Here is a 27216-nt window from a genome sequence, read left to right on the forward strand (position 1 = left end):
TGGCTCCAGAACTGCCAGTGTGATGCCCGGCAAAGTCTTGTGTAGGGGGCTCAGTGTCCTTATCTGTGACTACAATTTTTAAAATCGCTCTAAGTTTATCCTTCCAGCTGTTTTTCTAACGATGAGAGTAGGTGGTCCAGGAAAGAACAGACCTGAGGCCAGTTCATTCTGAGCTGTTTCTGGAGAGAAAGAATGGGGTTGATAAGGAGAAGTACAGGTTCAGTTTTCAGGCCCACCCAAGTTCTTATGAAGGCGTCTGGTTGTAGTTCAGAGACGGAAGGATTATTATAGTTGAAAGTGAGAGACGGAAGACTTGCTTAAGGGAGTTCTCGTGGAGCCAAAACTGTCTAGAAATTGCTTCCTTTGGTTCTTGCCTTCTTGGGAACGGCAAAGCCAGCTGTGGCGCTTACTGGATACATTTCCTTTGTTGACGTAGTAACTCATCACGTTCTCCGGCAAATGGTTTCTTGTCAACCAGGAGCAAGAGAGCTTGTCCCTGTTGGAAATCCATGGTGAATGAGCTGAGGAGGGGGCGGCTTGTGTGGAGTGTGTGTATTTATCTGTATTCTTTTCCATAGGTACCATTAAATTTGTCTGGCTTAATTTAATGGCAACTTCTGGGAGCTGCAGAGGCTGTAAAGGGCGAGGGTAAGGTTTTTGTCATCTGTTCAGGCTCCTCTCCTTCCACTGGAACGTCCTCATTCCCCCTCTCCCTTCAGCCTCTTCCCTTTGCCAACCTTATGTATGTTCTACCGCCTCCTCTCGATTTTCTCCTCCCCCTTGTGTTTTTTCTTCTGCCTCTCAACCTCCTTTCCTTTCAGGTCGTTTGAGTCCAAGTTGAAGTAGGCAGCTGGTGTTACCCACTCTCTCTCTCCCTGGGGGGCCCAATCTGTGTAATCAGTGCTAGGGGCTTTATTCTAACACTCTGGAACCTCTTTTCTTGTTTTTCTTTGTTTTGTTTTGTTTCCTTTTTTGTTTTTGTTTTTCTCTTCTGTTTCCGTGTAGGTCTCTTTAGTCAGCCTTATAGCTAATGCCCTGGGCTACTCGGAACTAGGTGCCATAAAGTCCCTTAGGACCCTAAGAGCTTTGAGACCCTTAAGAGCCTTATCACGATTTGAAGGGATGAGGGTAAGATACTAAGAGCAGCTGATCCTTCTGCATGCCGATGGAAACTGTTTACGCATGCTAGAACTGATCACACGGTGGGAAGATCATTCAGACACGATCTGTGATGCAGCTGCTGATTTGATCCTCCACTCTCTCCCCGCACCTGCCCCGTGCGAGGGGATCGCATCAAGCTGCCTCATCACATTAATATGGGCCCCGCCCCAACAGCGTGCCATCGCAGAACATGTTAACGCTGGCTATTCTCATTTGGCCTGGCTTACCTGTAGCACTCGGGGCGGCTTTCTGGGCTGTTGATTTAATAGGGAGAATCACCAGGTGCAAAGAAGGGGAATTGTAACCCGCGGCCCCACTGAAAAGCAGAGACCGCAGGCAGGGCTAGTGCCGGGTAGGGTATCGGCCAGGTGGGGGCTGTGGCCGTGCCGTCACTGAGAACGCAGCAGAAAAGGGGCTAGAAGACATGACGGCAGGCCTGGAATTGGGAACGGAGCAGAATTTGGCATGGCCCTGGGAAAAGAAATGCTTTTCTTTCTATTCTGATTCCTCTTATTGCACCTTGTTGTTCTCAGCCCAGTCCCATAAGGACTGGCAGCCTCTGTCTGATAGCAAAGCTTTCCTCCTCACCCCCTACCCCTCTGCCCACGCTATATGGTCCCCTATCCTGACACCGCAAAATAACAATCAGGTATGACGCCAGATGACTTCTCCACTAGTTCTGAAATTTCCTGACACCTGCTATTCCTGCTTTGGTGATACTCCACCCAGATCCAAACAGGGCAAGGTGCTGTCACCCTGCCAACTTAGAAACACAAGGCTCCCTCTTTTGGTGCCCTTTTGCTGTCTCTGTTGGTTTAAAAAAAAAAAATGTGCATGTGTGTGCATGTGCATGTGCACACACACACATGCTAAATAAAAAGTCAATTTCCTAAAATCAAGTGGGCAACTGTCTTTTAGTGGTAATAGTTGTCCCGTGGTAACAGAGAGGTCTGTTATACTTAACGAGACCAAGAAAACTCATTTCCATTCAGATGTTGAATACATGCAGGAGAGCAAACCGAGGATACGTTTTTAAATGTGCAAACATCAGAATGTAGGAATGAAAATTAAATGGTTACAGTGGCCCCCAGGAAGCAAGACTGAGTGGAGGAACTAGGTACCAGGACAGTGCTGCTTCATCCATTCCTCATCTGTGGTCCCTGGGCACTGTTCCACAAACAACCCCCAGTTGGACAGGAAGGTGAAAACTTCACTGCACCTTGGGAATTGTGTTTTGTTAGTTTCTTGAGACAAATGCTTTTCGCCACCAGTTGCATCTCTGCTGTAGCACAGTCACGGTTCGGTTTACTGCATATCAGCTTTCTGCAACCCGCGTGAAACCGTCTGCAGGAAAGTCAGGTCCACGGCAGCACAGACTGCTTTCAATTTAAAAAAACAAAGCAAAACTTGGGAGTCTAACTCTTTCTCCCAGAGATCAGAGAGATGTTGGAATAAGTGCAGGGAGGTCACTGTAAGGCACAAGCTAGACTGAAGGAGAGAGAGTATCCCACGGACGACTCTGCGCTCTCAGTCATTAGGCATGGGATTACCGTGCTCTCCCTTTTTCAGAAAGGGGTAGTGAAACTTTTTTCCTAAATCCTATCAGTTCTGTTTAGAGCATTGATCACCTATGTTGGTGACTGAAGCTGAGGAGTAAAAGAAGGCTGGTGGAGACAGTACTGGGCACACTGTAGCCACCTCCATAGTTGTCCATAGCCTGTGCTCCTCCCCACCCCTCGGGGGTGATCCCAAACCTCCTAAAGCCAGACTGGTAGTACCTGAAGAAAGCCCAAGAAAAAACGCCCAGCTGACACTTGCTCTACATTTCTCCACCGAGAGTCTTGTTACTGCCAGTCCCTGCCCGTGGTGGAAGTCGTCCTTGGTAACCAGCCGGGGCTGATTTGTTCATGCCGGGGTTATTTGCCTCCCCTGGACTCAGGCCCTTAGGGTGGCCACACCTCTTCCCTCCAGCCCTACCCCCTTTCCCCACCTTCCCTTGGGCTCACCAATTCCATTCCCCAAAACTTCTGGTTGCCAACCTGCAAGTAGCTCAGGGACCCAGAGGCCCAGAAGAGGTGATCAGAGCAGAGAGGCATAAACTTTTCCTTGAAAAAGCATGAGGAAGTGAAACCTCTACCTCGAGGTTTTTTCCAACAAAAATAACATAAGGGAAAACCAGTTTGAACCAAAAGCCAGGATTTGGAACAATGAGTGTTCAGGAAGGGAAGGTCTGGTAGAGGAGTGGCCCTTGGTTTGGTCGTCTCTGGTCAGCTGACAGCACTGACCGCTCCTGGCTGGGCAGAGGAGAGGGCTAAGGACCCTGTGCAGCCGCTTCCCAGCCCCTCCCTGAAAGCGTAGCTGCTGGAAGGAAAGATTGAATCCGCCTGAGCTAACAGTCAGCTTCCCAGCGATAAACAGCATTAGGTACATACATTTTATTTCAAGGTTACTTTTCTCTGGGGCCATATGTTTTCCATTTTGTGGTTTGGATTCTTATGTACACCAACACCCAGCACTTACCCTTAGAAAAACACTAGCTAGGAACCCTTCACAAACTGAAGACCATCAATGCAGGCAGGCTCGACTGTCACTGTGCTGCTCCAGTGGTAGGCTCAGACCTCTGTTTGGGAGGGAACATCCAGCCCTAGCCTGTCCTGGGACACTGACTTCCGTTCTTCCTCTCCTTCTTCAAACCAAACACTGGAAAATTGAAGCACTCATGCAATTATTGGCAAAGGAACACTTAATGTAGTTCTTTGCTTTTCTCTCCTCCATAGTAATCTTCATTTAAAGATTTCGCTGTGCTTTTAAATTTTTGAGGGTATATAATGCTATGAAACATGCATGCCTTTTTGTTGATTGTCAGTACATAGTTGTCCATTAAAGCCATGTTCCCTCTGCCAGATATTAAAAGCTATTTGACAGATTTTATAGCATTTAATGAACAGTAGTGTTCTAGACCTTATGAGAAGACAATGCTCTAAGAATTCATATCCATTGGAATTTTTCCATCAGCTAAGTGATTTGAAGCAATCATTAAGTATAAATGTCCATTGAAAAAAATAATTTTGTAGATTGCTAGACCCAAGCTTTGAGTAATATTTCTATACCTAATTTTGAACAATGAATTTTATCATAACTAAAAGCAATGTAGAATAACTTGAGAGTTATTAGGGACTAATTCATGAAGTGATTGCCTGTGGAAACTTGAATTACCATTTGCACTACCTATGGTGTGAGAGTTCAAGAAAGCACGGTTTTTTGCCCTTTGGTTGCTGAGAATGTCAGCCCAATGATGATTATATATGGAGCACAGTTAAACAATTTTCACTGTTTCACAATTTTCACATTATTAACTAGTATCTACAGCCAGGAAGAATTATTAGTAAATTTCATGAGCTGTTTACTGTTCTATTCATAAAGCTAAGCTAAGAAGTTTTTCTTTGATTATAATTAATCAGAAGTGCATTTACATCATATAAGGACATTGGATTTTCATGTTCTACATATCAGAGAACAAGGCCTGTGAGTACTTTCATGTATTGATTCTTTCGATCAGCTCTACACGTATAAAAGTAGGAAGAGGTCACTTAGTTAATTAGCTAATTATTCTTCCCTGCTATAAATATTACCCCATATTCAACTGTAACATGTAACCCTATCCAGGACAGGTTATACTGGACTAAAATAATCAGAAGAGTTCCCAGAGGAGGAACTGAACTGAGATAAAAAGAAACATTTCTAGGTTTCAGATCTTTTGGGGCCTGCTTCCCCATTGCACACTTAGATGGTCTAATAGAAGGTCATGATCTCTCCCCTAAGCTCTGCTGCAAAATACTGTCACATAGACTTGATCTTTTGAATCTTGGTAATCTACTCTCTTATCGTCAGAGAAATGATTATTCCATTTGTGGATCATCCTCCTTTTGCCTGTTCTTTTGCACATTTCATTGCTTTCTGGTGCTCCACCAAAGGGTGAGCAACTATAGAATGAGGAGGTAAAATTCAAATCTGATCACTGGACACATTTGGTAACATCAGTCAATCAATCAATCAATCAATTAATCATTCTCCAAAATAACATGGAGGATTTTCCAGATTTCAGGTATTCCGGCTTTCCTCCATCAAAGTAATGAACAGTTGAAGGATAATCATTTACACCGAAGACAGCTATTAAATCTAGAAGAGATTTCTTGGTCTAAGAATTAAGAAATAACTACCTCTCAATCTAAAGGCCTTCATATATAAATTGGGGAAACACAAAACTAATATTTTAATCTAAAGAATGACTCCTTCGCAGAATATCATTGCCTTCTCTATATAGGACAGAACAGCTCTTCTCAACCCCGTTTTCCCGCCAGTGATATTGCAGTGTAAGGCCAGAACAGAAGATAAGGAAAACGCAAGCCCAAGTCGGGCTCAAACAGAGCCCAGAGCCGCCCCCTGGCGTTCGTCCCACAGCACAGCCCTGTGGGCCCTTTTGACGCTATGCATATTGGCAGTGTGTGTGTCCTGCCTCTTCTCCGCACTGAAAAACTGATGCCGCAGCATGGTGATACTTCTCACCTCCTCTAACAAAACATTAGAAAGCTGCATTTATACCCATGGTTTTTATTTTTAACTCCATGTTAATTTTCCTAGGATATTAGAGAAAGGAAGACACAGTCTTCCCACGTTATAGGGTTACCTTTCTGGGCCTTAGCAGTCCCACTTAAGACAACAGCAAGTGAGGATCAGGGCAGAATGAACACCAGCCTCATTTTCTGTGCCGACCCTGCCACCGCGTCCCCAAATGCTATTTTTGTAAGCCCTTTGAACTCCTCTACGGAAAATCGCCGCCACAGTAGAAGTGTTATCTAGCTACTCTCACCTATAGTGTGAATCAAAATTGAAATTAAAAACAACCCAGAAAGTTTGATTCCTGAATTTTTCCCTTTGCTTTTTTTTTTTTTTTCCCATTCCCAAGCTTACCTACAGTCAGTGATTTTTAACAATATGCCGGTTTGGGGGTTTCAAGACCAGTGATATAACCCAGAACTTTCCAGAAAACATACGGCATTCCTATTCCTAATACATTGTGAAGAGTAGAGTCCAGCCCTGGATTGACATCAGTCAGCATTAGCCAAACGGGGACAACTCTTACATTCAGAAGCCTACAAAGTCAGAAGAGAGGGGAAAAAAAAAAAAAAAAGGCTGAAGAAGAATAATGAACCTTGAGTGAAAAATACGTCTGTTCAGATTTTATTTTATTCTGTTTGGTAGAGGGAATATAGCTTTTTTTTTTTTCTCTTGAGCCTGCAAAATATGCATGCTCAGCTATTGCCTGAAATAAGATAACTGGCCTTGCATAAAAGAGACTTTGTGTACCATTGACTGATTCCCTGCTAACCCCAAAGGGTAGTTCTCTGTGATTTTGAACAATCCTACCTTGTTTTGCAGAGGGGGGAATGTCTGTTGATAGGCAACTGGTGAGCTTGAAATCAGATTTCCCCCACGGGGGTTATGTTTTATGAGCTGGCAAGGAGGGAGACAAAACTAAATAATTTTTTCAGTCCCAGGTTGGAGCCTGGCGGGGAGAAGACCTAGGTCAACTGGGGCAGGGAAATTCGTGTTAGATGAAATAAATATTAAGGAATTTACTAGTATTCCTCAAAATATTCTTTAGAGATTGAGAAAATGCTGGTCCTACTTGTGGATCCATCCAGCTACTGTAATTCCAAAGGGGGCATAATGTTTTTATAGTCAAAACAAGCCACGCAGTATCATTCCCCTCCTGGAAATCAAAAGACTATGCTTGCCCGTACTTCCAACACTCAGCAACCTCCCCCTTCCAATGCAGGTGGTGGTGAATGCCTTGGTGGGCGCCATCCCCTCCATCATGAATGTGCTGCTGGTGTGTCTCATCTTCTGGCTGATTTTCAGCATCATGGGAGTTAACCTGTTTGCGGGGAAGTACCACTACTGCTTTAATGAGACCTCTGAAATCCGATTTGAAATTGAAGATGTCAACAATAAAACTGAGTGCGAAAAGCTCATGGAGGGGAACAACACAGAAATCAGGTGGAAGAATGTGAAGATCAACTTTGACAACGTTGGTGCAGGGTACCTGGCACTTCTTCAAGTGGTAAGTGTTGCCGTTTTTGCCAGTCCTGGGGAATTCCGACAGCTGGCGAAATCACATTTGGTTCCTTCTCATTCCTATCTCCAGAATCAGGGTTACTCCTCATGGGCCACAGAGAACAATGTCCTTTCCCAATCCAGTTCCAGGGAGACACCTTTCCTGAGAATTCCTGAATTCTCCAAGACCTCACTCAAGGGGGGGTGGGGGGAATCTCTCCCAATGCTCAGGACAGAGTTCTGCTCAGCAACAAATTGATTCTTGCAGTGTAAAAAAGTTGCAGAGAGATCACCGTCTCTCTCCAGGGCAAAGTATGTATTTAAAGAGAACGGGGGTGGGGAGAAGAAGGTAAGTGCATAGACACCAACCACACCAACAGAATGGGAATTCTGATTTAGCAGAATAATCCTATATAACAGCCACACTAAGTTAACTAAAGAGAACAATATGGCAGTGCTAGGATGCTGCCACTCATGTCAGCCCAACCCAGAGAAAGTTCTCAAATTAACTTGTCACATTAAGAAAGGATTTATTTTAATTATGTAGCATACCATCATGTCTAGTTTTGTCTTTGACTCTCACCAATTTTTTGGAATGTTTGACAAGACAGTAGGATGCAATGAAAGCTCTAAGGCTTTGGAGTCAGACAGATGTAGGTTTGAGCCGTACTGCGGTGTTTATTGCATATGTAACCTTGGACAAATGACTCAACTTCCCCACGTCTGTTTCTTCATCTGTTAAATGTTGGTGATAATACTTTGCACTGTTGCTAAGAGGAGCCCTAATAATTTTTTAAAATTTCTTAGAACAATGCCTGGCACACAGCAGTGCTTGATTAATGGTATTTTGCTATATGTATTTTTGTTACTAATACAACCGTGCCTGCATCATATAGTCCCAGGGAGGATTGAATGCCATAATGCAGGTGAAGCTCTCAACTTGACCTTATAGATAGTAAGCACTTACTGTTAGCTAGCACTGTTAGCTAGTAGATGACAAAGTTGATAGAATGAGTTTTATCCTACTCCAGAGTCTTTTGTTGTTTTATCCCAGTTGGAGAAATGGGACCCGCAAATTAAATCTGATTTGGAGCACCTCCAGGAGACCAATACACGTCAATCAGCCAGTTAGACACTGTATTCACAGAGTTCCCACCTTGCACACAAGGTTCTGTGGTTGGCACTACTAGGGCCACCTGACATATAAAGAACCACCCGTGCCCTAAAAAAACTTTGAATCTGGTTGAATAAATAAAACAAATGGGACAAAAAGAAAACAGAGAACACTGAATTGCTAACCACTATTTGTTTCCAAAATCAGAGGTTTAGTAGATGGAAAGACAGTGCAGTTAGGAAGGGCTGTCTGGGATGAAGGCAGGATTGCCATTACTGTAGGCAATCCTAGGATGGGGAAAGTTCTGGCCTTGTGGCCTTGTGGCCTTGTGTTTTTGGTTTTGTTTTTTTTTTTAACTGCAACTTAGAAATTTTCAGACCCCCATAGCTTATTTAACACCATGGTAAAAAATGACTCGTGGGTGGTCGGTTATGTTCTCGGTAGCCTCAGTAGATTCCTGGCACTCGTTCATAAATACAAGTTTGCCCGAGCATTGGGCAACCTTCTCGGGCCCGTTTTAAAGATCTTTTATGAAAGTATTGATCCAGCTACCATTGTCAACATGTTTCTCTGCCAAACTTTGATGTTATTTCCAGGGACTTAGACAAAGCCCCCTTGGGACCTGTGTTAACTAACAGAAAATTCTAGGTCCAAATGAGACTGCACCCAAACTCAGTCCTGTGTTCACAACCAACCTGAGCCTGGCCTCTGTGACCCCTGCCTAGACTCCCACCCCCTGCCCCCAACAGGCACAGTCTAATGACTGACTCTGTTTGCCAGGCAACCTTCAAAGGCTGGATGGACATCATGTATGCAGCTGTAGATTCCCGAAAGGTAAGGATACACCTGGCAAAACCACAACCTTGAGAGAAGGCTAGAAAGCAAGCAGCATGGCAGCGAAAGAACGGGTTAGGACACGTATTGCTGGTTTGATTGATTATAGGTCAGCTTCCTCCTCTCAGTCATCATGTTTTTACACCAGCTCGGGATGATCAGGCTGTTGGTTTTGACCTGGCCCCAGAGGAGCCATCTCTTCTTCGGCTGACCCAAGAGTGGCTCCTAGCTGCCCTATGTCCCCTACCCCTGGCCTCGTCATTTGCATAGTCTCCACCAAAGTCTCCACTCTCCATTTGCATAGTCGCGGCAGGGCGGGGCCTGCCGGCCTGGAGGATGACCCGAAAGTAGCGCTCCCTCTGCCCAGCTTGTGCAACAGCTCTAGTGGGCGGTTATGGCTGGTGGTAAGGGCATGTCAGATCTCCCACCTCATCCCACCCCCACCCTCACCTCCCAGGAGCTGATTCTCTTCTTTCCTCTCCGATCCTTTTTGACAGCCCGACGAGCAGCCTAAGTATGAGGACAACATCTACATGTACATCTACTTTGTCATCTTCATCATCTTCGGCTCCTTCTTCACCCTGAACCTGTTCATTGGTGTCATCATTGATAACTTCAATCAACAAAAGAAAAAGATAGGTTTCCTTCCCTCACTGCCAGCGGCCAGAGCTCAACGCAGATGAGAGACACTTCTGTCCCTATCTCTAGAAAGAAAATGCCTTTCTTTCTCTAAAATCCTTATTATCACCTCCCTGTGGCCGTGGCCCCACTATACATTAGTGCCATCAACTCTTTCGGGGGTGGGGGGGGGGTGCTGGATTGCACAGAGTGTGCTTTACCACGTTTCCTAGGCCAAACTAACAATGTCCTAATACCTAATGTACTAGCAATTCTTGAGGTCTTTGCTGGGTGTGGCTTCCCTCCAGGGGGCGGCAGATCAGAGAGGGCCTAGTGATAGGGGTGAAAAGGACAGCAGCAGCTGAATAACTGTAGCAAGAAGTAGAAAGTTTCATGACTGATGGGAATCCCTGGGCACCACTAGCAAACTGGGATTTGAGAGACCATCCTTGGAAAGTTCACTTCCTGCCTTGTTCCAGGTGGTTAACAATTTTTCCTAAACAAACTGAAGCACTCACTCTCGTCATCCATTGTAGAAGTCATATCTGTGTCAAGGACCTCCCCGTGTTGTTTTCTTATACCAGGATTTCTGAATTTTTAATGTTGGAAATAAATGGGCCTATAACCAAGACCTGAAAATCCTTTCGTTTTAAAATGTTCTTCTTTAGACTTCTGTTATGGAAAGCAGGTCCCCCAAAAATGTGTGAATCAGGAAGATTCAACTATCTTCAGCATCACAGCTCTCAAGTGTGCCCTTCCCTGAGGGTCCACAGTGGGGCAGTCCATTTCCTTCATGCCTAGCCACTGGTGGACCTCAGGAATGTCAAGCTGAGGATGAAGGCTGGTGTTTCTTTGAATTAGAATAGTTGTCCTAGGTCTTACCTCATTATGGGCCAACTATTAGCTTAACTGACCTCTGGAAAGGTCAGAGGGTCAGGCCCCCCTCAGCTCTTAAGGTTGAATCTTAGGTCCAAACCACAGTGTGTGAGAGCCTATTGTAATTGATTGTTCTCTTCTTTCTTCCTTTACTTTGGAGGTCAGGACATCTTCATGACAGAAGAACAGAAGAAGTACTATAATGCCATGAAAAAGCTGGGCTCAAAGAAACCGCAGAAACCCATTCCCCGCCCCCTGGTGAGTGCAGGCTGAAGGCAGAGTGAGACCCCAAATGGCAAATACACTGGTAGGATTATTGCCAAGTAAAGAAAGGGGTAAATGACGGGCTGCCTGTGTCCTCTGATCCTCTCCCAGCCACCCCATTCAGAGGATCTGGGGGAGACAGCAGAACAGGGACTACGGTAGGGGATGGCTTTTATATTTGTGCTTGACCTTTCCTCTGAGACTTCCGTGGGCTGCAGCAGAGAATCAGCCTGTTATAATCACATAGGCTCTGGCAATGGAAAAAAGGTGTTTTAAAAGACTGCTAAAAATTGACAAAGGAAAGTGAAAATGAAAGCTGGTCTCTTTCTCCCACTGCAAGATAGGATGTGACCGCTATCTTCCCAGCTCTCTGCCCAGCAAGTAAGTCTTTGCGAGACAAGATAGTACCCTGACTATTTGTGGGAGAAGAAGAGGGTGAAACTAGGAGTGTAATGTCCTGATTTTCAGTCTTGAACTGAACCTTTTGTCAAACAGATTTGGGTACTAGGATCTTGCTTTGCCCATTGGTTGGTGCCTGCCCTCTAACGTCAGAGGACATGCTCTGCTTCTGAAGCCACGTACCCAGCAGAGTGGGACACCACCCCCAGGCTCGAAGTTCCATCTTCTGTAACTTTCATTTAAAGTACCTTTTTATTTAAAAACAGCACAACTCTTCAAAGCTCACCTGGCAGTCTAATTTGTAGAAATAAAAGTAGAGCTACTTTGAACCAAGGGTGGGAGTCCCTAAGCATTTTCCCTACTTAGTGCCACCCTCTGGGCCTGGCATACTGGCGCCCCCCCCCACAACTTCTGAGGGGAAGGAAGCCCTCAGGCCCCACCAAACTGTTGGGAAACCAGTAAGTGAAAGTGATCCTCAAAGTAAGCACCAGCTTGAGTTCCTAGGTTTTAAAAAAAAAAAAAAAATTCAGAGATCTTAAGAAAGAGAATGTTTTTGGTATTTCTTTGATGTTAGAGCTTCCATTTTGTGATGGAAATGAGACTGAGAATGGAGAATGTTAACATTTCTGAAGCTCTCTTCAGTCCTTTGCATTCAGGAACCTACATGTATTTTCTGTATTTTCTTCTGCTCTAAAATATAAAATTGTCCTATGGCAGGAGACATTAATAAAGAGTGATCAGCACTCATTCAGCAAATAGTTAGATGTCTCCTACTAAGTTCCAGGCACTAGGCCCAAAGTGACGGACACAATTCAGACACTGTTGTCAAGGTTGTTTTTAATACAGGGGAGATTTAGGTAATAAACAATCAATCCGCCACTATACAACCTGTAGTGTTGTGAGAAAAAACAACCGGCGGGCCTGACAGAGAACAGGGAGCTTGGGATAGGGGATCCACTTCCGTAAAGTAGTCCGAGAAAGCCCCACTAGGAAGAGTCTATTTGGGTAGATGAGAAGGAGTCAGGAATGCTGGCTGTAAGAGCAGAAAGCATCCGTGTAGCCAGGTGGTGACCGGCTAGAGGAAGGGGCATGAGGTGAGCCAGATTAGACTGTGCGAGGCATCTCTAAGTCAGGCTAGCAATATGAACTTTGTTGCAAGCCCAATGAGAAACTGTTGAAAGGTTTTAAGTAGAAGCAAGATAGGATCCATTTATGTCTTTAAATAATCACACTTGCTTCTCTGGAGACTGGAGGCAGGCGAGAGAGGTGGCAGGACACCAGCTGGGAGACTCTCCCAGAAGTCCAGATAGAAGATGGTGGTGCTTGGGCTAGTGTGGGGCCAACAGAAGCGGGATGAAGTGGATGAATTCAGAAAAATCTGTCGGACCTGCAGTGTATGTGGTGGGGGGGACGAGGGAGAGGAAAGTGACAAGGGTGACCCTTAAGGGTCTGGTTTGGAGACTGGGTGGGTGATAGAGATGGGAGATGAGCGGGTTGGGTGAGAGGCAGGAGGACGATTTGTCAGGTTGGAGATGCTTGTGAGTCAACAAGGAAGAGATGCTTGCTGAGAAAGCAACATAGCAATTCAGAGGAAAGAACTTAAGAAACTGAAGGACACAGACACCATGTACACAGTAGGAATAGGTGAGCTCTTCTGGGGAGACAGTGTAGAGAGAAAAGAGACAAGATCAGGGCAGACATGGCCAGCAAATGAGGCTGAACAGGGGCAGTTGGCAAGGCGGGAAGTCCTCCAGAAGCGTGTGATGGCATAGACACGAAACAGAATAGGGGCAGCGTTAGAAAGCCTTGGGAAGAGAATACTGGGTGTTATCGGGGTCTGCCCCTGCTCCTGACACCCTGCCAGAGCAGCGGCAAAGAGCTGGCCAGGGGTGCAGAAAAGACAGGTGAGGGCAGCTTCCATGGTCCATTGGGGGAGGCTCTCATGAATGTTCTCATGTCTTTCCTCCCCCTCCCACCCCTAGAACAAAATCCAAGGCATCATCTTTGACTTTGTCACTCAACAAGCCTTTGATATCGTTATCATGATGCTCATCTGCCTTAACATGGTGACCATGATGGTGGAGACAGATACGCAGAGCAAGCAGATGGAAAACATTCTCTACTGGATTAACCTGGTCTTTGTCATCTTCTTCACCTGTGAGTGTGTGCTCAAAATGTTTGCCTTGAGGCACTACTACTTCACCATTGGCTGGAACATCTTTGACTTCGTGGTAGTCATCCTCTCCATTGTGGGTAAGTGGGACCAGCAGGGGAAGACGCAGGGCGCCTGCCTGGCCTCGAGCACGGGACTCCTGGGTGAGCGGCCGGTTCCATGGGTGTCAAGTGCAGGCCCGGGCCTCTCATGGCAGAGGCCCAGGTCCATCTCTAAGTCATCTCATGGACCCGCCCAGTAGGTCACGTGGTCAGTGGGTTTCTAGTGAGTGTTCATAGTTGTCTTGGATTAGAAATTCCCTGGTTAAAGGGGGAAAATGATAGAGATTTGGCTCTTGCTTTCGAGGTGTTTAAAGTTAACAGGGAAAGTTAAAAGAACCCTGGCTGAAGTTGCAATGTAATGTGGAAAAAGGAATGGTAAGAGATTGTTGGTTTGGATACTAATGAAAGTAGTCTGAGAACATTCTGGTGGGGACAGCAGGGCTCGTTTTACTGTGCACCGGCATGGTTCTTCACTGGCATGATCTCATTTGATGCTTATGACAGCCCAGGAAGCAGGCTGTTTTTAATCTTCTGTGTGTCCAAGGTCACCCAGCTGGGAGGTGGCAGAGGCGGAACTTGGGTTGGATCTTAACAGCAACTGTAACATTTTGCTTCAACCTAGAGGCATGGGAGGGTTGATACTCTGGCAGGCAGACAAAATGCTGACCTATTGATTGGCCTCCCAAAACTTATTTCCTGGACTTCCTAAAAGGCATCTCAATGGTAAAACACTGGCTCAGTTCCAGGTAGGTTTAACTGATGTAGGCTGGCAGAGGAAGAGTGCCTGAGGCCCGAGGGAACCAGCCCCAGAGCTAGTGGCCAGGCTGGCTGAGCAAGGTGGTGACCAGGGGCGACTGAAAGCAGTGGCCTTCCTCTTGGCATGTGCTAGTTTCTGGTTTTCTTGTTCTTTCTGCTGGAGTAGCACATCAAAAAGTGTGCTGATACATGGAGCATTATTCTCATACATCTCCCCCCAAGAAAAGAACTCCACGATTAAATTACTCTGGGCAGCTCTACACATGGAATCTCCCTTTGGAGACTCTCAGAGCACAGTGGCCTATAGAAGGGTCTTGGAAATCCTACAGTAAAGAATGGTTGAATATACCGTCCTACCTTTATTTTGATCACAGCACCCTTTTTTCAAATAATACTAATGGTATCTCATGTTTTAATGAAACATACTATGTGCTGGTCACCGTTCTAAGTGCTTTGCTCGTTATAATTCCTATAGTCCTCACAACAACCTTCTAAGTACAAGAAACTGAGGCACAGAGCAGTGACCAAGACATGAGGCTGGTGAGCGAGTGAGTGAGGGTTCAAGTCCAGCCCTGGCCTCAAATCCACACTCCTGAGCTCCCACAAAACACACTTTGGACAATGTTGCCCTGTCCACTGTTCTTCAATGTTTCCTGCCCACCCGTCTTTGAGTAGGAAAACCCACAAACCAAACCATGTCCTCTATTCTCAGATGGTACTGAAAAACAAAGGGAAGAATAATTTTACTTTTGGTGATTAGGGTTTTTATTAAATAGAATTCATTTGTTCAGAAACAAAAGTATAGAAGTCATCCTTTTAAATTAAGGGAAATTAGGGTAACTAGCCCTGGGACCTCCTAGAGGACCCCTTAAATGGTGTTCCTGCTCCCTGGAGTGCTGTCTCCCCATCTTTCTCCCCTTTTCTCTGGAGACAAGCACCTGTTCATCGGACAGAACCTTACTCTAGCACCTTCTCCCTGAAGCCTTACTTGCCTACCAGAATGCAGTAGTCCAGATACGACCTGACTTCTTACAGTCACTGGTTATGACTGACTTGAGATGCAAAAAGAAGAGAGCTGAGAATTCATCTTGGGTGCTGGCTGAGGTAGACATTTTCTTGAGAGCTCAATTACTCCATGGAATTCTAACTCTAGAAGATGCTCCAAGAGGCTGTCCGGCCTCCTCTCTGAACTTACTGCATCTTGTCCCTTGTTGAAGTTAAGATTTTTGTCCTGTGTTGAAAAAGAATCACGCATAAAGAGTTTGACTAATCACAAAGGCACCTTTATGAAGGAATGCATGGGGGAGTGTAAGTCCAAAGTGGCGTCCGTTACTCTGATATGTCTCCAGTTAGACACCTGTTTGAGACTTAGAGGAGGAGGGAAACAAACAAACAGAAAACAGAAGATGTTTATCCTAGCTTCAAAAGCTCAGTGGGGCGCCTGGGTGGCTCAGTCAGCTAAGCGTCTAACTCTTGATCTCGACTCAGGTCACCATCTCTGGTTTGTGGGATGGAGCCCCGAGTCAAGCCCTGCAGCAGGCTCCATGCTCAGTGGGGAGTCTGCTTGAGAGTCTCTCTCTTTCTAAACTAAATAAATCTTTTTAAGAAAAGAAAAGGTGGGGAGGAACTCAAATAAGGGGTTTGCCCAGTATTCTGCAGTTCATTATCCCAGTATTTGTGAACCCTTAGGGTTGAAAGATATTTCCTTATTCAGAGTAAATCCTTCCTGTCCATAGAAGCTCGTGTTGTCTCATCGGGGCCTCGGCAGCAGGAGCAGGCGCTGAAGGAAGAGGGCACGTCATTGCCTTCCCTTCAGTTGCAACCTTGGCATACCCTCTCCCTTCCGTGGCCCTTCACTGGGCTCGCATGATTGCTCCACAGTGTTCAAGGCAAGTGGTCTGGCTGAGGTGGACCCCCAGATAAGTGTAAACAGAAAAAGGCCCTCTGGGTTTACATAGTCACCCTCCCCTTTTATATCCTACTTACTATGCCTTGACGTTTTTCTCTGCTAATGCTGTTTCTGATTTATGGCTTTAAACACAAAATCTAGAAGCTCTGAGTGAAAAGCCATTCCTGAGAGATCCCCTCTAGTTTTCTTGGCTACTTTGGCAGGGTAGGGACACGGGACAATAAGAAACAAAAAACGGGGCACCTGGGTGGCTCAGTGGGTTAAGCCGCTGCCTTCAGCTCAGGTCATGATCTCAGGGTCCTGGGATCGAGTCCCGCATCGGGCTCTCTGCTCAGCAGGGAGCCTGCTTCCTCCTCTCTCTCTCTGCCTGCCTCTCTGCCTATTTGTGATCTCTCTCTGTCAAATAAATAAATAAAATCTTAAAAAAAAAAAAAAAAAAGAAACAAAAAACGTCTTTTCAGAGCCGGGAAGAAGATACTTTGAAAATTCGCGGCATAGCAGAATAACCAAGACATCACAGCCTAGGGGCATGAGGTCCTGGGTGGTGCCAAGCCCTCCCATTCACTGTGTGCGGATATGGAAATCTGTTAGCATTTCGGAGGGGAATCAGTAACACCTCAGAAAATCACACATGCACCCAACTGAGAAAAAAACTAATTGTTCCTGAGTAGGAAAACAGATAAATGAGGACATGTTCATGAGATGGAATACGGTTCAACCATAAAAATGAATAATCCAGAATTAGTGTAATACCAGAGATCAATCTCACAAGCATAATGCAAAGTCCTGAAATTAAGTTAGAGATCGAAATACCTTGCCTTCTAAAAAGTTCTAAAAAGATACAGTACAATTCTTTCAACATAGTAGGATGCTAGGATGCTATCGATCTAGCTATGATAGCGTGGATTCTTCTGTAGTGAAATTGTGAAGAAACTGGCATGATACTCCACCATCTGCAGGACCGTGGTTGAAGAGAGGAAGCAAATTTGGTAAAATTACTTGCATCTATTCAGTCTGGATGTGAAGTGCATAGATGTCTATGTTATTGTTTCCTCTGCTTTTGCATACATTTGAAACAGGTGATTTTCTTTTTTCATCATGAGAGTCCCAATTGAATGGTAAGGCGCTTATTCTGTGAAGCCCTTTGGACACAAGGGCTCCAGGGCCAGGTGACCTAAGAGAAAGGGGTCTCCAGTCTCAGTAACATTTCTTCTTCTGTCCTCTTCTTAGGAATGTTCCTGGCTGATATAATTGAGAAATACTTTGTTTCCCCAACCCTATTCCGAGTCATCCGATTGGCCCGTATCGGGCGCATCTTGCGTCTGATCAAAGGTGCCAAAGGGATTCGGACCCTGCTCTTTGCCTTAATGATGTCCTTGCCTGCTCTGTTCAACATTGGCCTTCTGCTCTTCCTGGTCATGTTCATCTTCTCCATCTTTGGGATGTCCAATTTCGCGTATGTAAAGCACGAGGCTGGCATCGATGACATGTTCAACTTTGAGACCTTTGGCAATAGCATGATCTGCCTGTTTCAGATCACAACCTCGGCTGGCTGGGACGGCCTGCTGCTGCCCATTCTGAACCGCCCCCCTGACTGCAGTCTGGATAAGGAACACCCAGGGAGTGGCTTCAAGGGTGACTGCGGGAACCCCTCTGTGGGCATCTTCTTCTTCGTAAGCTACATCATCATCTCCTTCCTGATCGTTGTGAACATGTACATTGCCATCATCTTGGAGAACTTCAGTGTAGCCACAGAGGAAAGTGCCGACCCTCTGAGTGAGGATGACTTTGAGACCTTCTACGAGATCTGGGAGAAGTTTGACCCCGATGCCACCCAGTTCATCGAGTACTGTAAGCTGGCAGACTTTGCAGATGCCTTGGAGCACCCTCTCCGAGTGCCCAAGCCCAACACCATCGAGCTCATTGCCATGGACCTGCCCATGGTCAGCGGGGACCGCATCCACTGCTTGGACATCCTTTTTGCCTTCACCAAGCGGGTCCTGGGAGATAGCGGGGAGTTGGACATCCTCCGGCAGCAGATGGAGGAGCGGTTCGTGGCATCCAATCCTTCCAAAGTGTCTTACGAGCCCATCACGACCACACTGAGACGCAAGCAGGAGGAGGTGTCGGCCGTGGTCCTGCAGCGCGCCTACCGGGGACATTTAGCAAGGCGGGGTTTCATTTGCAAAAAGACCACTTCCAATAAGCTGGAGAATGGAGGCACACACCGGGAGAAAAAGGAGAGCACCCCATCCACAGCCTCCCTCCCGTCCTACGACAGCGTAACTAAACCTGAGAAGGAAAAACAGCAACGGGCGGAGGAAGGAAGAAGGGAAAGGGCCAGAAGACAAAAAGAGGTCAGAGAATCCAAGTGTTAGAGGAAAGCAAAAATTAAATATTGTACAGATGTAAAACTTGCAAGTGAAAGATTGTTTACAAACTTCCTGAATCTTTTCAATGCAGAACAGCTGTGGAGACACTTGAACTGAAGATCTATACCAAACGTAGTCTGCTTACCATGTAACACGGTTGCATCTTGAGCAGTGACCTGCCAAGGGCCAAGGACCCTGCTCCCCGGACTCACAGATTTTCTAACGCTTGGGCAGGTGGTTACTGCATGTTCCACATCAGTCAATGCAACTTAGGACAAAACCAACAGGATACAAAAACCAGAGGAGAGGCTGCCGGGACCAGCAGATTTCCGTTGCAGCCAAAGGGATTTTATTTTTTCATTTTGGTGATTCTCAGAAGCAGAAAGCATCACTTTAAAAGTTTGTTTGTTCATGCAAACTGTATTTGCATTCTTACATTAGTTAAGCTAAGCAGCAAAAAGAAAACACACACACAGACACACAGATACACACACGCACACTCACATCTAGCCCGTGGCATTCAACTGTCAGTTTCTTTGACATAAACCGCATCTTCTCCACATGGGCTTCACGTGGTTTGGAGATGGGTGGGGGAAACAATCAGGTTTCTTCAGGCTGAGGAGGACTTGCTCAGGCCAATTCCAAACATTGTGCTCGTTCAATGCGTAGAAATGATTTGCATGATGGCATGCCGTGATCAGAAGTCATGCATGAGAACCATACACCACAGGACACTACTAATCCTGTCCCCTGCACTGGGTCAGCCTTCAGACGGGACCCAGCCCTGCACCGTTCACTGTATTTGGAGGAAAAAAAAAAAATGGTAAGAGTTCCATACCCGCTGCAAATCCTTATGAATTCTTAGAAGTCTTTCATACACCTTCTGGGTAGGGAAACATAAGCGACCAATTGACCACAACCACCAAAAAAAAAAACCCAGTCCAACAAGCAGACGGATCCGTTGTGTGTGTATGTTTAACAGACGTCTCTAACATACAGCCATTGTTGCACATTTCGAAAGATGAACTATTTAAATGCTGCTCTGTGTCCCTCCATGGGGAAACTTTGATCTCGAATGGCTTGTATTAATAATGTCACTGTAAAACCAAATCCTAGGGCTAAAAACAAAAAAATCCAAAAAAAAAGTTCATTTGTATTGCAATATTTATGATGATTGTTTAGCCTTCATACTGGAGAACTGACACTTACTTGGGGCAGAGATAAAATTGCTACTCAAAGTGGCACCTTATCTCTAGGGGGCAATTTGGGGAACTGAAAAACTTTCATGGGGGTTGGGGTGCTCACTTCATTCAGTGTCCTGTCCTTCTGCACTGTGGCTTTCTCCGGGCTCGGGCTCGGGTCCCGCTGGAGAGGCATGCAGATCTTCCCGACGGGCCTCCCCACTCTACAGAGGGCTTGTCGCGAGCTCACACACTGCATGGTTCCTCTTGCCTCCATCTCATTTTTGCACCAAGCGGGGCTTTCCTTACCTACAGAGCTGGGTGAGGGCAGCAGCCCTGGGGGCTGTGGCGGTGGTTTCTTCCGTGCATTATAGAATAGTCACTGGTGGGACCTGAGGGAGAGATGGAGCCGCCTCTGAACCAAGCCCACTTGGTTTCTTTATTGCACTGATTCTCATGAGACAGCGATTTAATGTGAATTCTTTAGACGTCCCAGCTTTCCCCCAACCCTCTCACGCCGGCCCCCGCACAGTTCCCTCTCCACAGTTGTGCCATCTGCTTAGCGACCTGCCCATTGTCCTTGGAGGGTGGCTTTGCGGGGAACACAGTGTCTTCCGTTCCATCTCCCGCTTTAGGGAAGACAGTTTTTAGTCCAGGGGTCTCTCCTCTGATGACTAGCACTCACAGCCACGAGGCTGCACTTGAATGTCAGGAAGTCCTCACAGAGAACGAGGAGACTTGAGCAAGCGAACCAAATCAAAACCAATTCTTCCCGAACCATAAAACTGAGGGGGACTGAAAGCACCCTGTAATCAGACACGCCCATCTGCCTTGCTGTAGAAGCACTCTGGTGTGATTGTACCAACCACTTGACTAGTTTTGCATAGAACAAACCACAGCAAGCCAAAGCAGAGCTTTCTCTCTTGTCGGACCGTTAGAAACTCTGCCTGACTCTCGTCAGTCTGCTTCTGCGGCCTCCTCCGTAGGACTTTTGTACTATCCCCCGACACCAGGCTGGAAAAGCATTTCTCTCAGTGACCCTGCTAACTGCTAGGACGAATGTATGGTAACATGTACAGGCTACATCGTAAACAGCACAAAACAGAAGCTGACATGTGTGGCTCTTCTTTTTAAGAGAATTATAAATACTGTAATATATCATTTTATTTTATTGGCATGCCTTTTTGTAAATACAAATTATTAACTTATCAAATAGGAAATGGCTTCTGGCTTATGCCATTGTCATGTTTATTTTTATTTTTTATACTTTTCTTTCTTCTTAGATCTTAGATGCTGTCAGCCAATGTACATCCCCAAACCAGACAGACAGACAAAAAATTTTTTATTGCTAATGGTCTTTTCCAAAACAACAAAAAATATATATATTTTTGTTCCAATGTGCAATAAATTCTAACCACTTCTATGCAAGATTTGGCTAAACTTCATAATTGTTCTTAGGTCTTGGGATGGGCAACAGAGCTATAAGATCCCGCTCGGTACCCCCCAAGTGCTCATGCTAGTGATGTTATTAAGCTACTAGAGCATATTAATGAGATTTTTTCTAAGATCTGACCTTTTCCCTCCCCCCAGACCCTCAGCAGCTATCTCCTCAGTAACACACAAATGGGCCTTGGTATCTGACACCCATCAGCCAGCTTCGTAGGGAAGAAGCCCCCCCCACTCTATCTGATGTTTCAACTTTTTTTTTTTAACTTTTCCTACCTTCTTTTCCCTCACCCACCGCCCCTCCACCCACTCGCTCGCTTACTCTCTCACTCACCTGCCCTGCTCCACACTTCTTTGGTAGTAAATGACACCATCACCAGCAGTTTACACCCGCAGTTAACAGGCACTGAACTGAGTCGGTGACGTTTCCGTGCGCCTTCACTGAGTGGGTAAGTGGCAACGCTTTGCCAAATATTAACGAAGCCAATCAAAAAGCAGCCGCAGCCACAGTATCACTGCACATATATATATATAGATATATAAATATAATATAAATATTTATTTTTTGTAGCCAGGTCCTTGGTGCAGTATTTATACTCCACAAACCACCTTTAAAAAAAGGACAAAAAGCAAAAAGACATGTGCGAAGCTGTTAACTTAAAATGCAGAGCCAAAGCCACTGAGCAGCAGCTGACACCGTTGCTGGTTTGTGTGTGAAAAACACTTTCCCCTCTTCTTCCCTTAACCTCTTTGTTGCTGTAGGCTGAGGAGACTCCATAGTTTAAAGCAGAGGGTGAGAGCAGCGAAAACGTCCCGAGTCAACATGACCTACTCCCACTTCTCTAAATGAACCACTTTTGGCGTCAGAAGTTGACTGGGGAGAAATAAGCAGTCGCTCCCAGTCACAGCCCCCAGAATGACAGTGCCCAAAGTTCTTTTCTTTTCCGCCGCAACCAATGTAAACTTGTAAAAGACCACTAGTGAAGATTAGTGTATTAGTGAATGCATGGAGGCCAACACTGCTCTAAATGAGACATGATTTAAAAAAAAAAAAAAAAAAAAAAAAAAAGTACATCACTACTATAAGCCAAAAGGAAACAAAATAAAAATGACCCTTTTTGCTGTACAAGGGAAGCCTGTCTTGGTGTCCGTTTGTTGCTTGACTATCCCAATTCTTGAGTCCTGGGAGGGGTCTGGGAATCGGGACCTTAGCACATTTGGGGAAAGGAGGGGAACAGAAGGGAGAAAAGTTCTGGCTGAGAAGTAAAGATTGGAGAGAAGAGCAAGGTCCCACCCACCCCCTCCCGCCTTTGCAGATTCTCCCCACCCAGCACTTACCCATTGCATGTAGCGTTCTTCCCCCTCCCGGGCCAGTGCTTCCGGGCCCACGAAACCCCTTCTTCACCAGTCCACCTGGCAGAGCCCCCAGAGATGACGTCAGCCAACCCAGCTGTACTGGCCTCACTTCTGCCTTTTTCACCAGTATGTTAAAAAAACAAAAAACAACAACAAAAAAACCCTATCCTAATGCCCCAAAGCTTGGGCAAGCATGATGCCCAGTAGTCTCCACTCTGCTAGCTAATGCTGGGCCCTGCCCTTCATCACCCCAACACATACACCAGCAGACTACGGCTGGTCTCGTTCACCATTTGTGCAGGGAAGAGGAGTACTGCTCCCCTCCCTCACCCTGCCCTGCTTTGGGGACATCCCACTCTAGGCCATGTCTCCCCGTCCAGGAACACTCTCAGGAGGATTTTGAAGTGCCCACTCTAGTCCGCTCCAGTAGCTCCACTCTGGAGAGAGATGGCTGGTAGGTCAGTCCCCATCCTCCTCCCCTCGGCCCCAGCCTCCAGGCCTGCTGTGGAGGTGAGATTGCCATGGGTTATGACTTTGTGACTTGAGTCCTGGGCATCTTCTGTAATGATGCCCCTTTCTTTTCTCAGATGTTGCCCAAAGTTTTGCAAAAAGCTTCGTTCATTTTCAGGTACCCCCACCCCCTAAAGAATCGGCTGCAACTAGCCAGCCAGGGGGACATCAGGAGAGAAGAGGAAGTCTGGGTTGGGAGGGGCCCAAGGTGTGCACAGAAGTCTGCACTGTGGCTCAGCTCTGTGCTTTCTTGGAGTTCCTTTCCAAGATTACCAAGATTTCCTCCATGAAAATGCTCCTGAGGCACCCCCTGCCCCTGCCCCCCACTACTGTTTGCTGTACATAGAGGCTAAGTGGGGTGGGGTGGGCGGGTGTGCACGTGTGGTGTGTGTGTGTGAAGAATGTATATAGGTAAAGGGGAGCGTGGTCCAGTGGTTCCAGAAAAGGGACAGAACTCCTGTGTTCCATCCCCAGCTCAACCACTGGCTCGCTGTGTGGCCTTGGGCAAGTCACTTAACCTCTCTGTGCCTCAGTTTCCTCATCTGTAAAATGGGGATAATAATACTGACCTACCTCACAGGGGTGTTGTGAGGCTTTAACTAAATGTTTTGTAAAGTGTTTTGAGATACAGAGGCAAAGGCACTAGGGAAGGGCAAAGTATTATTTGGACTTAAGAAAGATGAAATGGTACCATAAATGCTGCTATTCTGAGAGCCATTTTAAACTGCACTGCTCCAACCACCCCCGCTTCTCATCACCAGGACAGCAGGTCGAGAAAATGTCTTTCCTTTCACTTGCTTCTGGGGTTTGTGATTATTCTAGACAATTTTGTTCCCTTGCTGTATCTCCTCCTTCCCTCGCCCCCTCGACTTGTTCCCTGTTCCGTTTACGCGGAAATGGCAGAAATGCTTGAGAAATGAGAATGCATAAGTGGATTGGAAGTTTATAGTCTGAAATTTCAATTTTACTTTGTACTGTACATCTTTTTACTTTAGAATTTGCAATAAAGGGTTACGTCAATCTTGTTTTCAACTCTCCTCTTGGACTGGCCTGTCATTCTGTCATTGTTCTCACACCAAAGACCCTCGGCTGGGGGTGGACGGGGGGAGTCAGGCTCTCCCACCCAGCAAGACCCCACAGCTATCCTCTTTGCCTTTCCCTGAGACAGGGGACGGAGTCTGAGGGCTCACCCATCCTCAGCTCCTCATATGGGCTGGCAGAGCCCCAGCCACTCAGGAGGGTGGGAAACGTTTGGGGCTCCAGGTATGGTAGGTCTTACTGTCTCCTCCATTTAGGAGGTCTTGTCTGAGTAGGGAGAGCAGCTTGGAGGCGGCAGCCCCTAAAAGTGGGGACACATGCAACTCCAGCCAGGCATCCCAGTAAGCAGAAACTCCACATCTTGTCCGGCTCCCTTAGGTCACAGGTCATACCCTTTGGAGTTCAACTTTAGCCTCAGGCCGCTCTGGATTCAAAACCCTGATATGCCACTAACTAGCTGTGGCCCGTTTTCTTTACGTGTCACAGGGAGCACACCTGCTTTTCTTGGGTTCTGAAGTGTGTCAAATCATGTAGGTAACTGCTTCGCACGGGGCCTGGCGGACGGTCAGCTCTCACTAAGTGGTAGCTGTCGGTGCAAGAATCCCCGTGAGAGAAGAAGGCAGTAGAGCTGGCAAGCAGGACGGCCCGCCTCCCACACCGGGGGGGACACGGGCACCGAGACCCTCCTCTCCCCGGGCAGCCCCGCTGACGATGCGGCTATTTCCAACAAACCAACGCTTGCTCCCTCCTTTGCGGATTTGGTAATGTTTATAACAGGGCGAAGGCGGCTCTCTGCCAGGGCAGCGCTCCCGTCTCATAGCCGGGGACACTGAGGCGAGGGGGCACCCGGCCGGCGCGCGGCCCAGGCCCTCTTCGGCGGTGGCTGGAGCAGCTCGGCAGACAGGAGCGGCCTCGATTCCGCCGCGCCAAGCGCCTGGGCGGGCCTGCGCCGGGGAGGACGGGGGCTCGACTGCGGGCTGGGGCCGGGGTCGTCGCCGTCGCCGCCCGTGAGCCACAGCGTGAGCAAGATGAGCAGCGCCCCGGTGCCCAGCGCCCCCACGAAGCCGGTGAGGAGGCCGAGCGCCAGCGGCCCGACCCAGCCGGCGGGGCTGCGCTCGTAGGGCGCCTGCGGCAGACGCTCCACGATCAGCTGCAGCCCGTCCCAGTCGGGCTCGGGGAACGAGGCGCGGCGGGGACGCGGGGCTGGGGGCGCAGCGGCGGGGCGGGGGCCGGGGCCGGGGCCGGGGCCGGGGCCGGGGCCGGGGCCGGGGCCGGGGCCGGGGCCGGGGCCGAGACCGGGGCCGAGACCGGGGCCGAGACCGGGGCCGGCGGGCAGCCGCACGTAGCGCTGGCCGAACTTGCGCAGCTGCAGCGTCGCCTGCTGGTGGAGATTCTTGCCCAGCTCCCGGGCCACGTCCGGGCGGCCGCTGCGCCGCAGAGCCCGGGCCACGCGGTCCCAAGACAGGGTGGTGGCCTTGGCCGCCAGCCAGGCCGCCAGCCCCTCCCGGCAGCCGTCCGACACCTCCGCGGGCTCGGCCGCCGCCCGCCGCTGCCGCCAGAGCCGGCCGCGCGGCGCGGACGTGGACGCCGGCGTCTCAGGGCGGGCCAGCCGGTCCTCAGAGAGACGGGCCAGTTCGCCCTCGACGTCCGGCTCCGGCGCCTTCAGGAGCGACTGGAAATGGTCGCACTCCTCCGGGGTCAGCAGCTCGGCCAGACGGACGGCCTCGTGGGGGCCCATGGCGTCCAGGGCTCCCGCCGGGGCCAGCGCCCAGCCCCAGAGCACCAGCGCCAGGGCCCGGGCCTGAGCCCGCGCCGCCATCGCCATCACCGTCGCGGGCTGTGACCGCGCAGCACCCACTATGGTGGGAGGAGCTCCGAACGCCCACGGGTGGGGGAGGGGTGCCTCGTACCCGCGGCAGGGGCGGAGGAGGACCGGGCTTGGGGAGAGGGCGGCTTCCGCAGGCTGGGACTGGGGGCGAGGGGGACGACCCACACATGGGATCTCCCAGCACCCGGAAACTGGGAACTGAAGGGAATTAGGAGTGAGAGTTTCCTAACAACCAGTGGTGGGGCACACGCAGTCCCCCAGGAGGCTGGGATCTTGAGCCCTTGCTTTAGAACGCCTGCCCTAGGCCTGTGGCCTGGCAAGCCCACTAATGCCTCAAGTTACCGGTCTCCCCCATCTCTACAAATCCATTCACCGCCCCTTAGCCTCCAGCTCACCATCATCCGATACCCAATCCCAAATTCTCTGGATATCTACTAAATACCAAATATTTCTAGAATCATCAATTCCCATCCTCCCACCGTGCCTCCAAACCTTCACCTTCTCTTGTCTGGATTAGGGAGACTCCTCTCAAGTCCCCACTCCCTAACCTTGTTTCCTTCCCTCAGCAAGATCCCTTCTGGCTCTCTGGTGGATCTTGGCCTTGGTCACTCCTCAGCTGACAAGTCCCTGCTGGGAAGCCCTACTAGACTACAATACACACCCTTCCCGCCTCACCATGAGGTATCCCTTTTATCTACTCCTACATTACAGTGCAGCTCTGCCTTTTTGCTGTCTCCTCCATTTGACTGTCAGGTCCATATGCTTGCTGTCCCTGTAGCAACTAGTGCAAAGTAGATATTCAGTAAAGATTTGTTGGATCCATGTGTGCATTCTTAACTTGCAAATCAGTCCCTGTCCACAGGCTACTGACCTCCTTTCCTCCCAACACACACATGACTTTCAGAGTCTCAGCTCCTCACTGAGGGGGGGGGGGTGTCCTCAGGGTGCCATGATGAAGTCCCAGTGACTCCTCCAGCCTCACTTCCTCCCACCCTCACTTTATGCTCCTGTAACAAATCACCCATGGTGCTTTCCAACCTCTGGAGCTCTGTTTGGCTGCTCCCCGTCCCCCACACCCCCTCCTGCCAGGAAGTTTTTCTTTTCTTTTCTTTTCTTTTTAAGATTTTCTTTATTTATTTGACAGAGAGATATCACAAGTAGGCAGAGAGGCAGGCAGAGAGAGAGGGGGAAGCAGGCTCCCTGCTGAGCAGAGACCCGGATGT

At 47.9% G+C, this 27216-nt stretch overlaps 2 protein-coding genes across 7 annotated transcripts in view; one reads left to right on the top strand and one right to left on the bottom strand.

Annotated features, from left to right (window-relative positions):
- The window catches only part of SCN8A (sodium voltage-gated channel alpha subunit 8), a 181270-nt gene extending 157106 nt beyond the window's left edge, over positions 1–24164 (top strand). For 5 of the 6 annotated variants that reach the window (XM_082741346.1, XM_082741347.1, XM_082741349.1 and 2 more), the window contains exons 21-27: positions 1006–1128; positions 7001–7285; positions 9173–9226; positions 9724–9861; positions 10874–10978; positions 13366–13636; positions 17493–24164. In XM_082741346.1, the coding sequence (XP_082597472.1) occupies positions 1006–1128; positions 7001–7285; positions 9173–9226; positions 9724–9861; positions 10874–10978; positions 13366–13636; positions 17493–18640 (2124 nt within the window). In that variant the 3' untranslated portion in view covers positions 18641–24164. The remainder of the gene's footprint in view (positions 1–1005; positions 1129–7000; positions 7286–9172; positions 9227–9723; positions 9862–10873; positions 10979–13365; positions 13637–17492) is intronic. The other variant, XM_082741348.1, reaches the window with a different exon arrangement.
- A 759-nt stretch (positions 24165–24923) lies between these two features.
- On the bottom strand, positions 24924–26074 carry TMDD1 (transmembrane and death domain 1). Its single transcript, XM_082741415.1, is given in 3 exon segments — positions 24924–25372; positions 25375–25488; positions 25490–26074. Coding segments are annotated over 3 exon segments (1008 nt in total). The 5' UTR covers positions 25991–26074; the 3' UTR covers positions 24924–24979.
- Between the last annotated feature and the right edge of the window lie 1142 nt (positions 26075–27216).

The sequence above is a fragment of the Mustela nivalis genome, assembly GCF_964662115.1.
Source record: "Mustela nivalis genome assembly, chromosome: 7".
In the NCBI taxonomy this organism is placed as follows: Eukaryota; Metazoa; Chordata; class Mammalia; order Carnivora; family Mustelidae; genus Mustela; species Mustela nivalis.